This window comes from Morone saxatilis, unplaced genomic scaffold (genome assembly GCF_004916995.1).
Source record: "Morone saxatilis isolate NCDOM2014 unplaced genomic scaffold, NCSU_SB_2.0 Contig3, whole genome shotgun sequence".
Taxonomy (NCBI): Eukaryota; Metazoa; Chordata; class Actinopteri; family Moronidae; genus Morone; species Morone saxatilis.
In genome coordinates, this window is record NW_023339873.1 from 3,112,517 (window position 1) to 3,132,886 (window position 20,370).

At 39.0% G+C, this 20,370-nt stretch overlaps 1 protein-coding gene across 1 annotated transcript; it reads right to left on the minus strand.

The window, feature by feature from the left end:
• Positions 1–10,026: 10,026 nt before the first annotated feature.
• LOC118337411 (phospholipase A and acyltransferase 4-like) lies at positions 10,027–13,888 on the minus strand. The gene is made up of 4 exons (XM_035674400.1): positions 13,874–13,888; positions 12,661–12,769; positions 12,199–12,470; positions 10,027–10,143 (listed from the first exon to the last, which is right to left on the minus strand). The coding sequence occupies exons 1-4, from the start codon at positions 13,886–13,888 to the stop codon at positions 10,027–10,029; spliced, it is 513 nt and encodes a 170-aa protein (XP_035530293.1).
• Positions 13,889–20,370: the final 6,482 nt, after the last annotated feature.

A 20,370-nucleotide genomic window follows, 5' to 3' on the forward strand; every position in this document is an offset into this window, starting at 1 on the left:
CAACAGATCCTCCTAAATGTTACTGAACCTTTTAAAAGTTATTTAGGTTTAGCTTGAGTGTTTGTGCATGTCTGACATGTTAGATTGGGTAAAAAGACAACTCATAGTTTTAAAACCTTAACAGGACGTTGCCAAAAGAGCATAACAGGAGGCAGGGCGTGAAAAGAGAAGCAGACTGTGAGCTCTGCTCTGCCCAGCTGGTGCATCTACACAACACAGAGTCAAAATCAGGCCTGTTCAAAGCATTTCACTGGTAAATCTATAAAAAAAGCTTCTCCAAAACTAGTGGAATGCATAAATAGTTTAGGGCTTTCATGTTGATATCATGTACTGACTGTAAATTATGGAGAAAACATGCAGGCATGATGCTCCCTCGTCCCTAATTTGGAGATCCCATCCAAACAATGCATTTTAGATCAAATGTGTTTTGTATTTTCAAAAGAAATAACTAATTTTAGAAATGTTTAAACAGGTCGTACACACTTAGACAAGAACATATCATAAACAATTTAAGGGATGGTATTGTATTTTTGATATGAGACAGTGTAATTACAGACAAAAGAGGCAAAAACAGACCAGACAGAAAATCACAAACAACATAATTTTACATTGTTTTGTTGTGTATTTCTGTTAACACGTGAAGATGTTAGAGATAATATATTTTGGGCTGTCAACAGACTGACAAAAAAATATAATTTAACAAATAAATAAAGAGAGACAGATGACATAAAGTATGATATCCAGACGAAGGAAGGAAGGACTCAATAACAACAAGTATTTCAGTTTGTTAAAGCCTTCTGAAAATCACAATGAGGACACAAACAAGTGCTTAATAAGGAGCAGAGTGATGGCACACTATGGTGACACTATTTGAGGTATATGATTATATATGGACAAGAGGTGTCAAATGTCAAAACAGGAAGACATGATACACACAGTCACAGACTTACAGGTCTCATCCAGACAACTACTTTTAGCTTGCTTTGTATTTTTTCCATCCATTGTGTTTGGCATAGACTTTTTATGTACTAGAAATACACATATTTATAGTCTTTTCTCTCCATACTGGTACGTCTTCATCCGAGAGGATGAGGTTGGATGTCTTTGTCAGAGTTTCACAATTTTTTTCAGGTAAATAATATGATCAGAAATTGCCAAACTAAGTCTTTCTTGTTGCTCGGTCATCAGCAGGTGCATCATGTATTTGGAGGAAGTGAATAGCTCCTTCCTGACAAATACAGAGTATTGACAGGTGTAGTGGTGTGTAAAGAAGGTATTTTTCTGAGAGGAAAAATTAGGTTGTCCTAAAAGCTCTGACTGTTTATTCAAAAGGCTTAAAAATCACCTGTACCAAAGCTCAAAGAAGTGTGACGTTCTTATACTGCACCAACAAGTGTTCGATTTTGAGATTAATCCAGGGGTCATTTCTGTTCTCCAGTCAATCAACACTGTGTTCTTTTAATAATGTTGAAGGTCTTTCCCTAAACTTCAACTTCAAGTTTAACTTTATTGTCCCCCTAACTTAGTTAGTTGTACTTAGTTGTCAGTTTATTAAGTGCACGTATAGCTACAGCGAATGCTGTTTAATACAACATGAAGATTATAGTGTTCAATTTCATTGAAACAATGAAAGCTGATTCAAATTTATGATTATTGTGGAGGCTGTAGTTTGTTGTACTTTTTATTTGTATTCTGTTATACTGAGACTTCACCTCATTTACATCAATGACTGAAGACTAATTAGATACACAAATGTGTGGTAAAAATGTATGATACAACCGAACCACACCAGTTTGTAATGTGCAGACAATCAACCTATACTGTCATTTACACTGTAAAACCAGATAAGTACATTTAACTTGTTGAACTCATCGATGTTGAAACTGATTACATCAGAATTCGTAAGTAACACAAACTCGAAAAAGATTCTTGATTGAACTTTTACTTGTAATTTTAAGTGGCACTAACTTTTTAACTTTTTTTTAAGTTTTGTCATTGCTGATTAACAACTTTTTACCAGGTATTTTATTTTCACAGTACAAAAAAAAATCCGGCATTGTCACTTAAAATTAGTAAAGCTACTTGACCAAGAAGTGTTTTTTACTAACAAAATTTTGTTTGTTTTACAAATTTCTTTTGACATTATCAGTTTCAACAATTTTTGAGTGAAATGAACATATCTGGGCTAAGTGTCGATGTAGAAACTTGGTGGACAAACAACTTAAAACAAATGTAAAAGTTTCAAAAGTGCTCCTGTATGTCACAAAAATCAAAAGACCTGGGAAAAGGTAGTCTAATAATAATAAAATTTAAATCAATCATCGTATTTTTTAAAGGATGCTGGCTAAAGTAACAACAACAACAGTCAGCAACACCCTTGGAAGCTTGATATTATACAAATATTGAGTGATGAACGTGGTAGTGATTTCTTCATCTCTGAATGGTTAAACTGTATATAATCAATAAAATCTTCATGTACATAAACAGGTAAACTTGTCAGGCTTTACTGCTTTACCACTACTGGTGAGGGGGAGGCTGAGCTGCAAGTTTGTGCATGCAAAGACCTATTTATTCCTGTTTTCAAGACAGTCTGGCCCATTCAGTTGACGCACAATCTCCACCATTTACCTCCAGTCTATTTCTGACATATTTACGCCAACGTGTCAGGCTCCGTGAATCTACCTGTGTTTGGCCGAGCAGGATAATTTACACAGGAAGCTTTTAGAAATAAACATTTGCACTTATTATATGTCGCATGCTTCTTAGGAGCAAACACAGACATACATGTCTACATGTGAGCACAGCAGAAGACAGATAAGAACATGTATGTACACACAGAAGGCATTCATAGCAGGCGGTAATAACATAGTGCTGCTTTTGAGAGGCCAGCCACAGTTCTGTGGGCAGCGGGGGCACATACAGGAGATGTTATTGCTCTATATGTTTATAACGCTGCCATGGAAAAATAAGAGGCTCCGCCACAGGCATTTCCTCAGTTCCTCTCTCCCCAGTCACCTCTCCAAGCCCGTGTGGGAGGGAAGCAGTGCGCGTTTAGATGAGGGCTGAGCACATGTCACACTTCATCATTTTCAGAAATATGCATCCTAATTTCTCTCTCTTTTTGTGTATATTCTTTCTTACCACCCACCTCCCGTTTCTTTACCCAACCCAGATATTTGTTACATCTATTGTTTGGCTTCATGCAGCTCTGACCTCTGCAATCGTCTTATTTACTTGAAATGTTGATTTAGTGTAATGTTAGGGACATGGGAATTCATTCAAACATAAATATTTGAAGGAGAATATTTGGTGCATCTATTGTTTTGTTTGACCCTCATACTGCTCACTACTGGTTGCTTATATTGCTGGCTGCCAAGGACTTTAAGTTTATTTCATCGCTGTACTGTTTAGAAGTTGTTCTGAGTTTGAGTTTCAGCTGCTGTTAATGCCTAAAATGAAAACATAACGTCTGAAGCTGGGAGACCGTTGATTTTCAGAATCAGGAATATATATTTTTTTATTTAGCCTTTTCAACTTTGGGAGCAGCTGCATTCGACAATTTCATCAACTTTCTAAAACCAGCAATCCAACACTTACTACTGCAATTGGCACACTGTACAGATGTGTGTAAGTAGGCAGGATTTCCAGAATTCCTCTCTCAATATTTCTTTTTATAATTTTCACACACTTGAATGTCTTCCAGGACAAACTGGATGAAAGTTATGTTGTGGCTATCTTTAAACAATTATTGCTTCTCCTCCGTCTCTATGGCAACAGACATTTGTCCCTTGCCTTTAAGTGAAGCTGTTGTCTTAAGACGTGGTTGGGCAACACAATGTAAATCCTAGTACAGATTAAACATAATGTGATATTGAACATAGTTTCAGAAAGTAGAGAGCATACTCTAGACAATGCCGACACTTGGAGCAGGTAGTGGATACATGAGCAGAATTCGTATCTGAGTAGTTGGAGTTTTCTCACTGATAGCACCACAACAGCACTACACAGATTCCATTATTTTATTTACTTTGTCATACAGTACAATGATGGGCTTTACTTATAGAACTGGAGTTACATCCAGGTAAGTAATATTTTGCCATGTCTCATTACTGAATTGGAGACTACTGTGATGCAATTGCCGTAATTACATTTATTGTACTCACTTAGAGAGCGCGGGTCGTGGTGAGCAAAACCTTTGGAGTCTCTCTGATGTCTTTGTTAGGTGTGGTACTGAAAAAGAGATTTTTTTTCTTCAAGGCTTCAAGAAAACATAAGCACACAAGTTTTCATAGCTGTCGTAGCCCTGAACACAGAATATGATTCTAAGGGTAACATTCAGTGATTATGGTTCTTTCAGCTCAGCTTTCATTTATTTTCCTGTCATATCCCTATTAAACATAAGCTTCAAGAACAGAGGAAGCACAGGAAATTAAACTTATTCTACTGTTGCACTAAGTCAATGTAAATGATAGTGTCAGCCTATAATGTGAATGTAAATAACAGCTGAAATCATGTCACATTTAATTATTTTCAGATATAGCTATCCTCTGCTCGTCTCTGCTCCTCTGAAACCAGCTCTCTGTTTGTGATCCAAAGGATAATTAGGCCTCGGAGCATGGCGGTGAATGTTTGGTCTCACCCTGCTCGGCTTTAAAGAGAATGCTCTTTTTGGATGCTGCAGTGCGAGTGTATATATCCCTTAAAAAGGCAGAACTGTAGCTGCTCGTGCCTGTGATGTGCCATCCAACTTTAAAATACAGCTTTACGAGCTCAGTCTTCTTCAAAGCCTTATTTTCTTTTCTTTTTTTCCCCCTCCTTTGGCTTTTTTTTGCCCCCTTCTGCCAGCTCCAACCCGGCTCTGCCTGCTGCTCCGACATGATGAGTGGAGTGAAGAAGTCGGGTGAGAAGCCTGAAAGGAACTGCAGCTAATTCATGAAACAAGCCACTATCTCATAAACTAAAAAGGAGTTATAGCAGCATGAAAAATACTGAGAACCCGGCATAAAATGGGACATTGAGCCGCTGGTGTTTTGTGTGTTGATCACTATTCTGTTTAGAATTCGCTGCAAGTAATCAGTGTAAAAAAGCACTCCTTTCACTCTCTTTGACTTCGAGGCCTAATGGCTTTTTTAGTAACGACTTTGTGTCTTTAACGGCACAAACATCATTAACCCAGGCCATTGTTATTCTAATCTCCCTCTGTCAGCGGCCTCGGAGGCACGGCTCTCGTTTTGTTGAAACAGTTTCTTCATTGTGAGATCTGAGGGAGGGGGAATGGAGATGGTGAGGTGACTGCTTCAACCGCTGCCACCTGAGCGGGCATCGGCGTCCAGAAAACCTTACATTTAGGGTGGTCCAACCTGCCATCTCCAAACCACGTCCTCCTGGCTCTCCTCTTTATGTGGTCCTAATTCCACCTCCCACCATCCCTTTCCCCCTTCTCGCTACACAACCTCTCTCACAAAAAGCCCCTCACACGATGAACAAAGTTTCACTGGCCCTCATTTGTTGACTTATCTGGCATGGCAGCAGTTGGGGTTTTAAAAAAAAAAAATCTTTAAACACCGTTTGTTGGACTTGTTTTGCAGAAGTGAGGTGGCGGACTGTTGTCCTCCCCCCCCCCCCAGACACACAGGAAGAGCCTCTGCCATCTCCTCCACGACTTGAGCAGGTGCAAAGACAAGGCTCAATGACATCTTTGTACCAAATGGAAGAGGTTTGGGGGTTTGACAGCACTCCTGGCTGGGCCCTGCACCACCTCCCCTCTGACTGCCTTTTTGGGGGAACTTGAACGTGAGAAGTTAGTGGTGACAGGCCGCAGAGGGGGAAACCATATATCCTGAAGTGACACAGACACCAAAGGTAGTTGGTTTTTGGCTTCCACGGCTGCCTGTCACATTGCTTTTATCACAGGCTGCTCTGGTCTTTTACTGGCTGTAGTAATTCATGTTGGCCCAGTGTTGCCTCTAAGCCCACTTCACAATGGAAACTCACAATAGCAAGTCCTGTTTCGTAACTATGACTTAACAGCAAAATGCATTCTATAGTCCAGGGATCTCCATGGTAAAGCATCTCTGAAATCATTTATCTTCCTATTAATCAAAGAAGATGAGTCAACCTTGGAGTAAAACCAATATGACCTGCAACATTTTACATAAAGAATTTGTTAATTGAGAGAGAACATTAGCTTTCTTATTATTCTAGCTGTAACTCGATCGCCTACCTTAGAATCATAGGTGCTGGTGAAACATGTGCTGCCGGGTGGTCATATGCTAGAAATGGCAAGAAAGTGATTTCCGGTGTTAGTTGGCAGCTTTTTTAGGACGCTATCCCAGATTTATGTCTACTGGGATGCTTTCCAAGTGTCTATTTCCTCCCCTGCCTACACGTTGCTATCAGATGTGAACATTCTGCCGCCTGCTTCCTCGTGATGTGATTCCCTCTCACTTGAGAAGATCTGGGATTTCAACCCTGTCGTCTAAAAGTGTTATGTTTTTAAAACTTATTGCCCTTGTATACTTGTCTTACTTTTTCTGCTTTTTAAATTGTAGAGATACAGACAAAATGTGAGGATGAATAATACAGTTTATATGGGTTTATTCATAGAAAATACAGTATAAACCTACATACAATTCAAAAAATCCTTACTGGACTGGACTAAGTCAGTAAGGATCCAGTCCAGGACCTTAGGCCTAACCATTTGATGCTCTCTCAACCATGGGGGCTTACAGTTCACAGTTCACTTCATGTGGGCAGATCCAATCTAAAAAAACATTTGCCTTGTTCTACCTGTTTGATTAAAGCATTTGGAAAAAAAGCCATTTCAAGACATGTTTTATCAAACCCTGGACTGGTGCAGAGCTGACCCTTATTTATATGTAGCTTGGGAAAACCAAAACCATAGACTGTATAATAAACAGTGGATGGAGCTTCTCTAAAAAGTGAAGCCAGTGGTGAAGTGCCTTAAACCTGCAGTCTGTCTAATTGCCAGCGGAGGCGGCTCCATTGGTTTAAAAAAGAAGTCAAATTGCATTTAGCCTTATGAGAAAAAGACCCTTCTTCTCACTTTATTTATTAGTGTTTATCTGTAGTACAAGAAAGTTTGACCACACCACCATTTTTTTCCTGCTTGAAATGGACAAGCCAAAACAAAGCACCGCCTAACTCACGGTAACCTGGAGGCGTAGCAATGCGTATCCTCCCCAGCTCTATGGTCACCTCTGGTTCCAAAAAAATAATGCCAAACTTGAGGCTTCAAAGCGGTTATCCACAAACCAAGGGGTGATGTCACAGTAGGTTCACACTTGACCAAGACAGATTGCAATTACATTTTCCAAAGAAAAAGATGCTACAGTTGACAGCTGGGAAAGAGCAGTTCAAAGAAGATAGAGTTGGAACACCCAACTCTTATCTTAAGCCTTTACCACAGGAGGACCTGTCTTTGACTCTCACTTCAAGATGAAGCATGGCATGCTGGCCAGAAAGTTTTTATAGCCCCTTCTAGGGACTGGCATTGGAAATTAGCAGTAGCTATAAATTATTTTATACATTGCATTGAATAAATGTTTTGCAGTTCTCTATGTATACTGTCTGTCCCTATCAAATAAGAGAGACAAATTAAAAATCACCTTGGTTGTACCTTGAATAATTGGTTATAGACTGGGTCCAATTTGGGGCTTTATATTTCATTGACATAATTCTCCCTTTCTTAAAAATGGGACAGTTGCTGGTAATTGATGCCATAATGAAAGCCTTTATTGACTGTAATGGTGTGACAAATTCTGTTTGGCAACAGGCTGAATTGAGGTTCTTGCCAATTTCCCAAACGCAGCTGATATCATAGGAACAGGCGATGGTGGTGGTAAAAACTGAATTTTACTTGTTTCTATACTACTGATAAAAATACATGCAAATGTCTAATCAGTGTTTATGTTAAAGGTCTTGTTTTATCACCATTTACTTTTTAATGCTGTATAATGTCAATATGTCTCTCTATCAGTGCCACCAAGTGACACTGCTGCACATTTGTTATGCATGGTGATTATTTCTGAGCTGAGTCTGAGCCTAATGATCAGCCACGATAAGCCATCTTCTCTGAGTCCCAAAACGTGGGGAGTATGAGGTTTTATTATTTCTGGAGCCGGTCCCACGGCCCAAGCCTCTGCAGCCCACTCTGGATTTCATGGAGCTCTCAGGCGGTGACCTCAGGAACAATGTGGGGTGCTGTGCTGATTCTGGGGACCAGGCGAGCCCAACTGCCCCCACCTGCTAGCAGCTTTACTGGCCTGGCCACCAGCCCCGAGGCCTGTTTCTACACTGCAAAAAATATCACCACATTTTATTTTGGTGTTTTAAAGTGATTATTTAGTCAAAATAACTATTCAGATCACTGTGTTATACGTTGAATTGAGCAATCTCATTTTTTGCTACAAGATTTGAGTCAAGAAAACAATTCTCAACAGCTGGAGTTAAGGTAGCAAACTATAAGGAGTGATTTACTGTCCCTGAGCAGAACCCTATTGAGACTTGTCGGATCTCAATGAGAAAAGTAACATTCGTAGTTGGCTTTTTGAGGCAAGTGCTGCAGTTTCTCTTGTTTAAACTCATTTTATTGACATAGAGAAGGCTTTAGTTGAAATTGATTTATACTGTTGTTTTGGAAAAATTAAGAATTTAAAGGTTAAATAAGACTAAGACTATGCAAAAAGCACATTTATTTTTTGCGGGGCAGGCCTGTCTGATCCTTCATGGGCGTCCAGCTGGGGGAGGAGGAGCCTCAGAGAGAGAATGTGTACGTGTGTAGGGGGTTACGTTACAATGATCCTTTACTCAGGTGTTAGTCCATACACACACATGCATAAACACAGACAGACACACACTTCGATAGCCACAGTAAAATCAGCTGTCAATGTGCACACACACTTTTTGTACTTTGATACTTGTGAGGACCCACATTGACTTCCTTAACTATCACAACTCCAACCCTTACCTTAACTTAAGACTTAACTTCCGACTTAAGGTCTGAACGTGTAATTGGTCCTCACAAGGATAGAGGAATGAGAAGATAGACACACACACCATGTAGATCACTTGGTCTTGTGTGAATCTGCTCTTCCCCACCTGCCTCAGCTGTAACGGGGGTCCACATATGAACAGTGGTAGATTGTAATACAGCACAATGCTGGCACGTAGAGAACGGGGGATGAACACCCTTTAAGCTCATAACTAGGCCGTAAGAAAAACATTACTCAGTGTTCTCCTTTTACTGTGTGCTGCCTCTGTCCCCCTTTTCACCATTATGCCTTCTGTTTTTGCTCTCAGTACCTCTCTGTCAATCATGATTGTTGCCAAGAAAATAGGAATATTAATTTCATGGAGTATTGGTTTGGATTCTGGGGTTTTGTGGTGATGAATAATACAAACAATAGTACACAGTATGTAAAATAATGATAATATAGAGTGCTTTCACTTTATTTGTTACACAAATTAATACAGTAAACATACAGTGAAGAATTAAATGATCGATTAATGATTAATTGCTTAAACACAGCAAAAATATAATTATTGGCTCTTGTAAAAATGCACAATTTTATAGTATTTACAGTTTAAAAATTAAAGTCTTAAAATAAGACTTCCCTTGTCACTTGAATTAAGAAAAATTCTTACAACTGTCTTATGTGGCAAATGAATCATGTAATATACATTTCAGACATTAAACAAACAGCCATGTTTGAGTGAACCTTGCCCACTGATAGCACTGATATCAGACATATAACACTATAAGGGCCATTATGATACTGTACCTACAGTATTACATTATTTTTCTATACACCAGCTTGCCTCATCACCAGCTTGCCTCATCCTATCCAGGGTTGTATTTTTTTGTGTATTGACTGATACACCAAGAAAAGACAACTTTTTCAGTTTGCGCATGTGCCAAAGTTGATTTTAAATCAAAAACACTGGCAGGGGAATTGACTCAAACAATGGCAAGATCTTTTATTTCATCTAGCTGTCTCATTGCTGTCACTTATGACGCCTCTTTTTGTTGTCATCTTTGAGCAAAGCAAACAGAGTGGCACCCAAAGCCACAATGCCTACACCTGCTGCAGCAACGCCTCCAATCACAGCTGCTGTTTGAACCTGCAAAAGACAAATGAGTAGCAGGCTGAAGGTCAAGGAAGTGCTGCTGAAAACATTTAACCATATCAATTGTGATTAATTTTTGCACACAACTATGTGTCAAGTTGTTTGTAGCACACCATACGGTCATGTTAAAAGTAGAATAATTGTACTGCCTTAGGTCCTGGTCAAACTATCATGGGAAGCAGACGAATGTGGAAGCTCATGTTTTATTTTCTGTGGCAGATGCATCTGACCTCTCTCAGATTTTCAACCCGATCTGGATCTATTCAGGCCAATCACAACTGTTTATCTAATATGGGACAGCTTTGAGACGATGATTATACAAAGGAGCACGACCTTATGTGAAAATGTTTATGTTGAATCCCATATCATGTCAGGATGATATATTTTCTATAAAAAAAGGAACAAACAACTGCACCTAAAGCTTTTGTTGATAAGAAAGAAGTGTTTGCTAAGATTTGGTAAGTTTAATTTAAGTGTTTGTGGCCCCAGGATGCAGTGTGTTGTTCTTAAATGGCTGTTGTTGTCTCAGCCACTGATGCTCTATTTTAGCAGGAAGTTTCCTGCAGCACCAATAGACATTAAATATGTACAAAATCTAGCTGTAGTCAATCTGATTGAGCAGCATGGCTGAAAAACAAGAAGGCTTATTTTGCATTCTGGATAATTACACAGTGGAGGTGACAGATGCACTAAGTGGGTTGATTAAACAAGCTTTTTTTGTAAACGAAAAATGAGGCTGTTAATCATCCTCTGTTGTTTGAAATATGGGCAATCACAATTTATTTAGCACCACATCTGCTTCTTATCAGCTGAAATAGATTGTGCTAGATCTGTGTATGGTCACAATGAATGAGAAGCTTATACGATAAACTCTTCCCGAATCCAGGTGCAGACACACACCAGGCTGTGTATCACTTTGATAAAGGGATTTCCCGCTGAAACATCAATAAAATATGTTACAACTTCATCTGTTAATATGTTCTGTTATGATTAGTGGAGAGGTTTTGGTTTTAGCTGAATGACTTCTGTTTCCTTTCAGTTCCTGGTTCAGTTTTTAGTGTAACTGTAGTTCCTGCTGCTTCCTATTGAAATAATTCAACTATCAGATAACTATCAGTCAAACCTATCAAACCCGTTCACAGGACTGGATTACCCTTCATGTTCCCCAGGTTAACTCTGTAAGACTGCTTTCAGATATAAATATTCCCTGATAACATTGGGAGATTTTAGAAATATGCTTATTAAATTTAATGATTTTACATGTAACTGTTTTAGTTAGGAATTTGTTTTTCTTAAACTAATGTTGATCTTTGCATCCTTATTGTCTTATTATTTTTTTTTTATTGCTTAATGTAATCTCAGCATCATTGAAAATCAGCATTCAACCTTTCTAAGATGTAAATAATGGTTGAATTGAATTGAACTGGACTAGCGACCACAAAGTGGGCTTTATTGTGAAGCAGCCACAGGAAATTTAAATATACAGGTTAATGCTGGTTGCCATTGATAGTTGCTTTTTGGCAGCAGAGCGTTTTTTCACACTTTGAAAACTATTTTCGCCAAGATGAGATGATTAGTACTTTTACATTTGAGCAGATCGCAGTTGTTTAATGAAATAATTGGAAATTAATTACTTTTTTCTTAGTAAAGTAAAAGAACATGAGGTGATAAATCCCCTCAGACCAGGGTTTTTTCTTTGACTGCTCTGTAAACATCCCAAATGTTGTTCTTATAATCTTGTAATGCAGATGTCACCAAACTATACTGATCTTGAGAATTATAACTTTAATAAAAGGATATTTTTGAGCAAATATCTGATTACACATTTATAAATGTAATCCATTCTTTCAAATAATCCTTTAAATATGTGTAGATCATTTGTGTGAAATAATTTATGATGCCAAAGCATGAATACCTTATAAATGCAAACTACAACATGCAAATCTGGTATTATGAAGCATACAAATTCATCTTTTGTCTTACAAAGATCCAGAGTTTATAAATTAAGTAGTCATGCAAGCAGTAGTATGAAAGCCACAGGGTACCCACCTGTTGAGACTCTGGCTTGCCGTATCGTAGCTCTGTGACAAAGTGCTCACAGTTGTGAGTGGTGAGTGAGTACGGCAGCTCCCGGCCCACCATGCTACAGGCCTCTCTCACGATGATGTGGCGCTCACGAGGCTGGCACTTGTCATCCAGGAGGTTGTTGATTTTGAATTCATGGGAGCCAACCACTTCCCAGATCTTCTGACGCCTCACCTGTGCTGTGTTGCTATCCAGGAGCATTAACATGTTACTAAAAGTGTCGGAATCATCAGCACCTGTGTGTGTATTATAGAAGAGACAGACAGGAAAGAAGTTAGAATAAAGTTGCTTGGAGAATAAAAAATAAAAAACGGCTACCCTGTATTGTAGTCATTAACTAATAAAATTAACATTAAGGAAAGAGGCAGACAGAAGGTTATAAATTGTCTCCCAAGAACAATGTAGTAAATCCAACACTTTACGCACATGGTGGAATCAAATGAACAACTTCATTTCCACCGATGTAGACGGCCCAGTGCTCATATGTCCCACGTGAGATCTGGATCAGGTCTCCGGGCTTTGCATCATTCTCAAACTAAAATGGTAAGAAAAACAACAACAATTTAATTTAGTAGTTTGTCAGTCAGTACTTAAAGGTATCGTCTTGAGTTTCTGGCCACTATTAGGAGACATTTTTATGGATAAATGTTTTACACTTGAGTTCCCGTTTTGTTTTGATGCATGTGCACAAGCATGCGGGTGAGGGGATACACCTTCCTGCCATCAGTTTCACACTACTCCACTAATCTACAGGTGCCAGTAATGCACCAAAAAATGCAGCAATGCACATACAAAGATGGGAAAGAAGAAGACGGCTAGCATGTAATCATGGAACTTTTAAGAGAAGAAGTTTGCAAATATGTGTTTGAAAGAAATCCTAGCAGGGCACCATGAAGCTGACTAGCGTGGGAATCATAATCACTGTAATGGTGAAAATCTCTGGCCTACTGAATGTTATTGTGTTTCATAAGTTCCTGCTGCTGCTTTAACAGTTAGTAGGAAATGCATAAAGAAGCAGAACAATGGACAAACAAACCCAGGGCAGAAGACGGCAAGTTAGCAAACATGGATATAAACAATGCACAAAAAAATGTATATATATATAAACATGAGTTTAAGTTATTTACAAGAAAACTCCACAGGACACCATGAATAATGATACAAGTCTCCTCTCGCTACCTTTGGCTTACTGTGTGTTTCTTTTTTCCTGACTGACATTATACTCAAACAATAAATGTATTAGGATATAAATCATAAAAATACAAGGCAAAGGAACACCCAGTTTAGTGTTTTGAGTATGTATGTGGACAGTTTTATTTTATGACGAATACACATCGTTATGTTAACACATTGTACTTGTTCTGTCACTATTTCAGTGTATTTAAAGTTGAAACATATTTAAATGTCTTGTTTTAAAAAATTACATTTATTTTTCTTATTCTAGTGTTTAGTGTTTCTGTGATTACATTTTTAGATTACTTTGACTAAAATGGTAACACATTGCTTTACAATAGCAAACTCAAAGTAAACTCTATATTAAAATGTTGCCAGTGTAAAAGAACACAATTTTGTATGAGCTTCAATTGAAACAGCTTCAAATCTACAATAACTCATCAGAGCTCAGCAGAAGGAGACTCACCAGTGTTGGAGCCATGTCTTCAGTTCTTCATCTATCAGGTGAGTACAGTACAGGGGCGACTTGGATCCAATGTATTGCAGTGGGAACAGAAACCTAAGTGCACTTACGTTACAGAAGCAAAAGTGTTGACACATGATAACGCGCGTTAAACACAGAGAGGCAAACAGAGTATGCACACTGTATAACCAGGCTGCATGGCCTCAATTTGCAAATCATTGACTTGATGAGTCAATGAAAATGTTGTTCTTGAGGACCTGCCAGGAGTGCAATAAAGGTGCAGTGAGCAGTAAACACTCATGCTACTGCAGTTGTTTCAACCAAACTGAAATTGTCACACAGTGAAAAAACCTCTCCATGCTTCACATTAATAAGGTGAAGCTCCTCCCTATCAGGTTATGTCTTATTTTAAGGTTTTTAGATCCTTCCTGGTAGCCTTTCCTGTTGTGCATAAAATAAATTGAGCTGAACTAAAAGACAAATTATCAAGCACATTTATCTTGAATTTCTGAAGCTTAATTGCTTATTTATTATTATTATAATTATACTTATTATTTTTCACCAGTTTTTGGTCATGAGGGTTTTGCACTGACCTGATCTTGATTCTAGTTTTAAGAAATATTATCAAGTTATTGTTATTTACTGTACCCAATTGGTCATATTTAGCATGTTTCTGTAGAGAATATTTTCCCTGCTTGTAGTAGTATATTTTTTTACAGTGCATATATATATACTGTAGGAATAATCCACTAAAAAACAGTGCCATTGATCTGTTAAGCGTTACCTATAATCTTTATCAGCATTATGTTTGGTGTGTTGCAATTTAATGATACATATATTGATAAGACCACGAAGGGTAAAACCAACAGTTCTACTGCACACTTATCAGAGAAGAATGCCTTTATTGGCTTTAATTCCAGTAAATTAACATGGTTTTTGGAAACTCAATACACATCGGGCACCTGATGAAAAGAAAGCAACACCAACGCACATAGTTCACAACAGAAGATAATCAGTACCCTGTACATATACAAAACTCTATGTATCTTGAAGCTTATTATGGAGGCGCAGCTCTTCACCTTATTGCCCTTAAGGTGACACAGAGAGACAAAGATGGACGGGTTAGTTAATGAAATGTCCCTCTAGAGTAAATTAATTTGTAAATGAGATGGCTCACCCTGAATCGCTCAAGGGTAAACAGGGCAACCTGGCTTATCCAACTGCAGAAAAAAACTGTTTCATTAACTCAACAACATTAATTCCACAGTCAACTAAGTGAATTACTTTAGTTTTTACAGTAATGAAAATATGGGTTTTATGTTATAATGTAGGTTGCATTTGTCTTAGTGTAATAAAATGAGCAATGAATACTACTACTGCCAACAAACACTGACAAATGATCACCGATCAGCCATAACATTCTGAGCACTGACAGGTGAAGTGAATAACACTCATTATCTGGTTATCAGGGCTCCTGTCAGTGGGTGGGATATATTACGCAGCAAGTGAACATTCTGTCCTTAAAGTTGATGTGTTAGAAGAAGGAAAAATGGGCAGCATGAGGATTTGAGTGACTTTGACAAGAGCCAAATTGTGATGGCTAGACGACTGAGTCAGAGCATCTCCAAACCTGTAGCTCTTGGGGTGTTCCCGGTCTGCAGAGGTCAGTACCTATCAAAAGTCGAGGAAGGAGACCAACCATCAACTCCTGAGGGAAATATCTGTCTCTTTAGCTGCTCTACTATGTTCACAAACTAGTTGCTAACTTTCTCAGTCTACCATTTAGTGTTGGGCAGGTGGCTTTTTGAGCTGCTGGCAGCTCCTGGAAATGCAGCTGTGGGAGTGAACCAAAACATTAACTCTGCCGACCAAAAAAACAAAACAAGGTGCTGAAAGATTCTGAAAAGTTCCATGGAGCTGAGGGAAACTACAGTTAGGTGTTCGTTCTCTTCATTACTATGAGCCACACCTTTCACATAGTAATTTATTATAGCTTTAACATGAAGCATGGTGGCATATATGTCAGCTTTTTTGGTGTTTTCGTTGTCTACATTTTGGTGAAATACACTTTTTTCAGCATCATCCATTTAGGAAAATCTTTTGGAAACTCAGTTTTTGTGTGAAAAGCAGAAACCTGAGATGTATGCACTTTGAATCCTTACCTGTGGCTGTGCCAGATATTTTTCTCAAGAGTTGGTGGAGATCAAATCAGAGCTAAACTGAGAGTAAATGTTGGATTTATCAGGTAGCCAGAAGTAAGACTCCACTGATTAATGTTGCTGTGTTTGCTGGAAGTAGGCAAGTACTAAGTAGGCAATCATTTGCTTATAACATCTTTATAGGTGATGATATGTCAGGGCTGTGTTCTTCAGCCCCCCCTAGTGGCCAGAATCTATCAAAGCAGCTTTAACAATCTAACACACAGATGTAGCAGTGGCAGGTGAAAGGAGGGAAGATCACACAAAGCGAACTGGAAAAAAGCTTCTTTTTTGTTTGCAGGAAAATGTCCAAGCTGGGAGACCTGGAAGTTAAATTTCTCCCCAGTTCCTCATTAAGTGCTTAAAACAGGAAGCCCTCAATCAGACCAGCACAGGGATCCCATCAGCCTTAGCTCTGCAGGATGTTTGGAGAAATTCCCCCCACTCAGATCAATGCTGCTGTGCTTTTTATTAAATACAGCTGTAATACAGTATGTCCTGCATCCCAGCCAAGAATCTTTTTTCTTCTTTCCCTTTTTTTTTCCCTTCTCTGTATTTTCTCTTCACTGTTCTGCTCTCTTCTGGTTGTCTTCACCTCATTGACAGCAGACAGAAGCCAGAAGAGGGATTTGACACCAAACATTCATCTCTCTTCCTGTCTGTCAGCACTGCCTTTTACCACAGCACCTGTTGAACTGCGTGCCATATATGCCGTCACCTGCCCGCTGCCTCACCCACCCTTTCAACATCATATACTGCATGTTTTCTCTCTTGTTCTTTCTCTTGCGGAGCACTAGAATAGCCCACTTAAGCAGAAGTATTGCACTTGAGACTGTACACTTGCAGTCTTTATATAAATGGGTAAAACCCCTCATTTTGTCTCTTCCAAGCTAGCCTATTCTTATATCTCAAAATGAAGGTGCTCTTTATGCTAATGGTTAGTTTATACCTATTATATATTGTTATATGAGCTATTTTGATGGATGAGGTTAGGCAACAAAAAAAACAAAAGTAGGTGAGGGAAAAATCACGGATACACTTATTTGTGGAGTGGCACTGAATTTTAGCATGTGAATTGTGACTTATATAATAATTAGCGGGACACTGTGCTCGATGTCTTCACGCCTGTATTCTTCCATTCTTTCCATTTGTTGTTTCATTCACTCCTGCCCTTTTTCTCAGTCTCTCAATTACTTCACATCCTTTTATTCTTCCCACCCTCTCATGACCACCCTCCCTCACCCTTCCACTTTTGGCCTCTTGACCTTTTCACTGGAGACTGTAGTGTGTGTGTGTGTGTGTGTATGTGTGTGTGTGTGCTGGAATTAATCAGAGCCTGAGGCAGAAAGCCGAGCTCCCATCTCTAACGCCGGCTTCCTCGTATCCCACCTAATCCCTTCCTTGGGTGCAGGCTACCTCTCCTCTTGCGACTGACGAGCAGTGGTAAAAACCCCTGGTGAGCTTCGACCGGCGCACATTCACTTTTCCCACCTCCTCCTCCTACAGTCGAAGCTCCTCCTCCCACTGCACCCCACTTACTGTAGGTTCAAGCAGGCAGGCAGGGCCGTGTCAGATGTTGGCCTTTGATATGCTAATACTTTCCTCTTTTTCATGTCTTTTTAAAGTATTGACTGGTAGCTATGCCAGCGCAGCGTGATCCTCGGCCTGTTATGCCGGGAGGAGGAGAGACTGTTGAGAGCGCTCTGCTTAGTCAGTGATTTGCACTCCTTTCCTTTTCACCGTGTCTTAAAGGAAGAAATAACTCAAAGCAAAAAACTAATTTATAACTTTAGACACGATGGTTTATCAGATAGTAGGGTATTCAATTGATCAATTAAGTTAATTTAAAAGTAATAAATACAACATTTAAATTATTCATTATTTATGTAAATAAATGACTTTTTTAGATTACAAAATTTGGGCTTGGGATTTTATAACTAGACTCTTTTGTGACTTGTGACTTGCCCAAGCCTTATTATATTATAAGTAATCCTAATTTACATCACTAAAGAAATTGTAAAAAAAACTCTTTATAAAGTCTTCATTATTATAAGTAAATTTTAAAAGGTAAAAGAAAAACCTTATTTCCTTATTTAATTAAAAAATAACAGCATAAATAAATGTTGACTAAAGTCTTTTAAAATGTCTATATTTTGGTGTTTTAGATTAAACTCTGTGGCTCTAACTCAGCCTGGACTACTTTTTTACAACAGAACAAGCCCAGCTGAAGCCACCTCCTGTACCCACATTCAACCACAGGCAGACCGTAAATCATGCCGGCTGTTTGGCAGAAGTCGTGGATCATCGTACAATGGTTAATTAAAGCCAGATCAATCCCAGTGCCACCGGTCTTTTCTTTGCACTGCGTCTACGGAAAGCAGTCCCACGGTACCTTCAGCCCAACGAGCGATGAGGAGGAGGAGAATGAGGAGGAGGAGGCCTGTGATGTTTGCTCAGGGCTAGAAAAGAGGCTGCCACTCATATTTGTACAGAGGACAAAGCCACGCAGGCTCTCTGGCACCATATGAAAGATGTGTTTTCACAGCACGTACAGCAAATACAACTGTTCACTTTTTTTAAAGCCATCGCCAAATTTCAGGAAAATTTGTTTTGTGCCAGTTGCCATGGTGACTGGTCAGCGCAGTGAGCAGAGGATAGTCGGGGGCGACTGGGGCCAGAGTTCACATCTGAGTTCCTTATTACTGTAGTGGTGGCATACTGTGCATAACTACACTGAAAGGTGGTTTGGATATTAAAAAGAGAAAAAATTAACATAAAAATGTTAAATGGTGAGAACAAACAAACAGGGGTTTGTCCACTTTAGAGCCAATTAGGCTTCTATCACCAGACTTATAAAGTTGGATGTGATTTCAACCTCTGTGTCCATTCATGAACTGATCCTGTGTCTGCCTGATGTTAGGCTAGTATTATCTTTAAAACTTTTATTGTCAGATGTTAGCTTGCTAACATTTGTCAACTAGCACTACACAGAGAGAGGGTACAGCTGAGGATGATGGGAAAGTCATTGGTTTGAGATATATTTGGTCATAAACCAAAGTACAGGACAAAATAAAATGTTGATCATCTCTACATTTATGCCAGCAGCAAAATGATTGTACAAAACTGGTAATGTGATAACTTTCTCTGTGATGGACTCTCGGATCTCTGCTCCCTCAAAGATCAGCACATCTGGATCTACGTTATAAATATATGATGATATAGATGTTTTTTATTTACACTGGTACTTTTCAATGTCATTTGTTTTGATTGTTTTAATCAAAAAAGGTTCCTACAATTTCAATTAAGATCACTTAACAAACAAAAGTCATTAGCTTGACTTTTTTCAATTATACTGTTTATGGGAATATTATATTTTTATATATTTATATTATATATTATATATATGGTCTTACAATTCAAGTTAAAGTCTTCACAAACTGAGAACTCAAGTCCATCTCACTTCTGATGACTAAAAAGCAAAATCAGATTTTTCCCAAATGTCTCACCAAATGGGACATGCAGCAGTAGTGGCAGCGAGCGCACATGGTGCAAAGTGGGACTTCACCAACTGTAAAAACAACCGCTTCTTATCTGTGCAAGCTTGTTCATTTCGTTCTGCCATTCCTCTGGATCTTTTTCCCAGCCAAGGATTTTTTTTTTTTGAGAAGAGACGTGAGGAGAAAAGAGTAGACAGAAAAAATGCCAGCCACTGTAGAGTTGTCATCTCTGAAACTTGACATGCCAACGAGTTCTCTGCAGCTCTGGCCAGTAAAACTCAGAGCAGCTAGCAGCATGGAATGATGGGTGATGTGAAAAGGGTTCTTGGTCCCCTGTGCAGACTTCCTGCTCTGGGCCAATCAACCAAGACAACTCATAACACAGTGTACCCGACAACCCCAGGAACTGATCTGACCCTGAATGCAACTCTGACCTCCCTCTGTAGGCTGTGGCCTCAGTCAATGATTTTTTTTATTTTTTTTATTTTTCCTGTACGTGCATGTGGATGCAGACATTTGACTGTGTGCATGTGTGCCAGCACATGTGTTTATTCTTACTGTGTGTTTACTTGCACGTGTGTGCTTGCTGCCTCAGTCTTTATAACGAGAAACGTTTCCTGTTTTAACAAGATTCGTTGATTTTGTGCATCACCTCTCACTCCCAGATCCTCAGCTACAGCAGCTTTGTCAGTGGCTATGCTTCAAAATATTACTGTCCACCTAGCCCTCTGGTATCAGTTCTGTACGTGCAGGGCGCTGTGGTCAAATTAGCAATAATGATTATTCAATGTCCAGTTAGACTTTT

Coding starts and splice junctions, on each gene's coding strand:
- LOC118337411 (XM_035674400.1), bottom strand. Junction 12,471..12,660: donor TGTTCATTTGATTCCACCAT/GTGCGTAAAGTG, acceptor ATACACACACAG/GTGCTGATGATTCCGACACT. Junction 10,144..12,198: donor GCAAGCCAGAGTCTCAACAG/GTGGGTACCCTG, acceptor TGTCTTTTGCAG/GTTCAAACAGCAGCTGTGAT.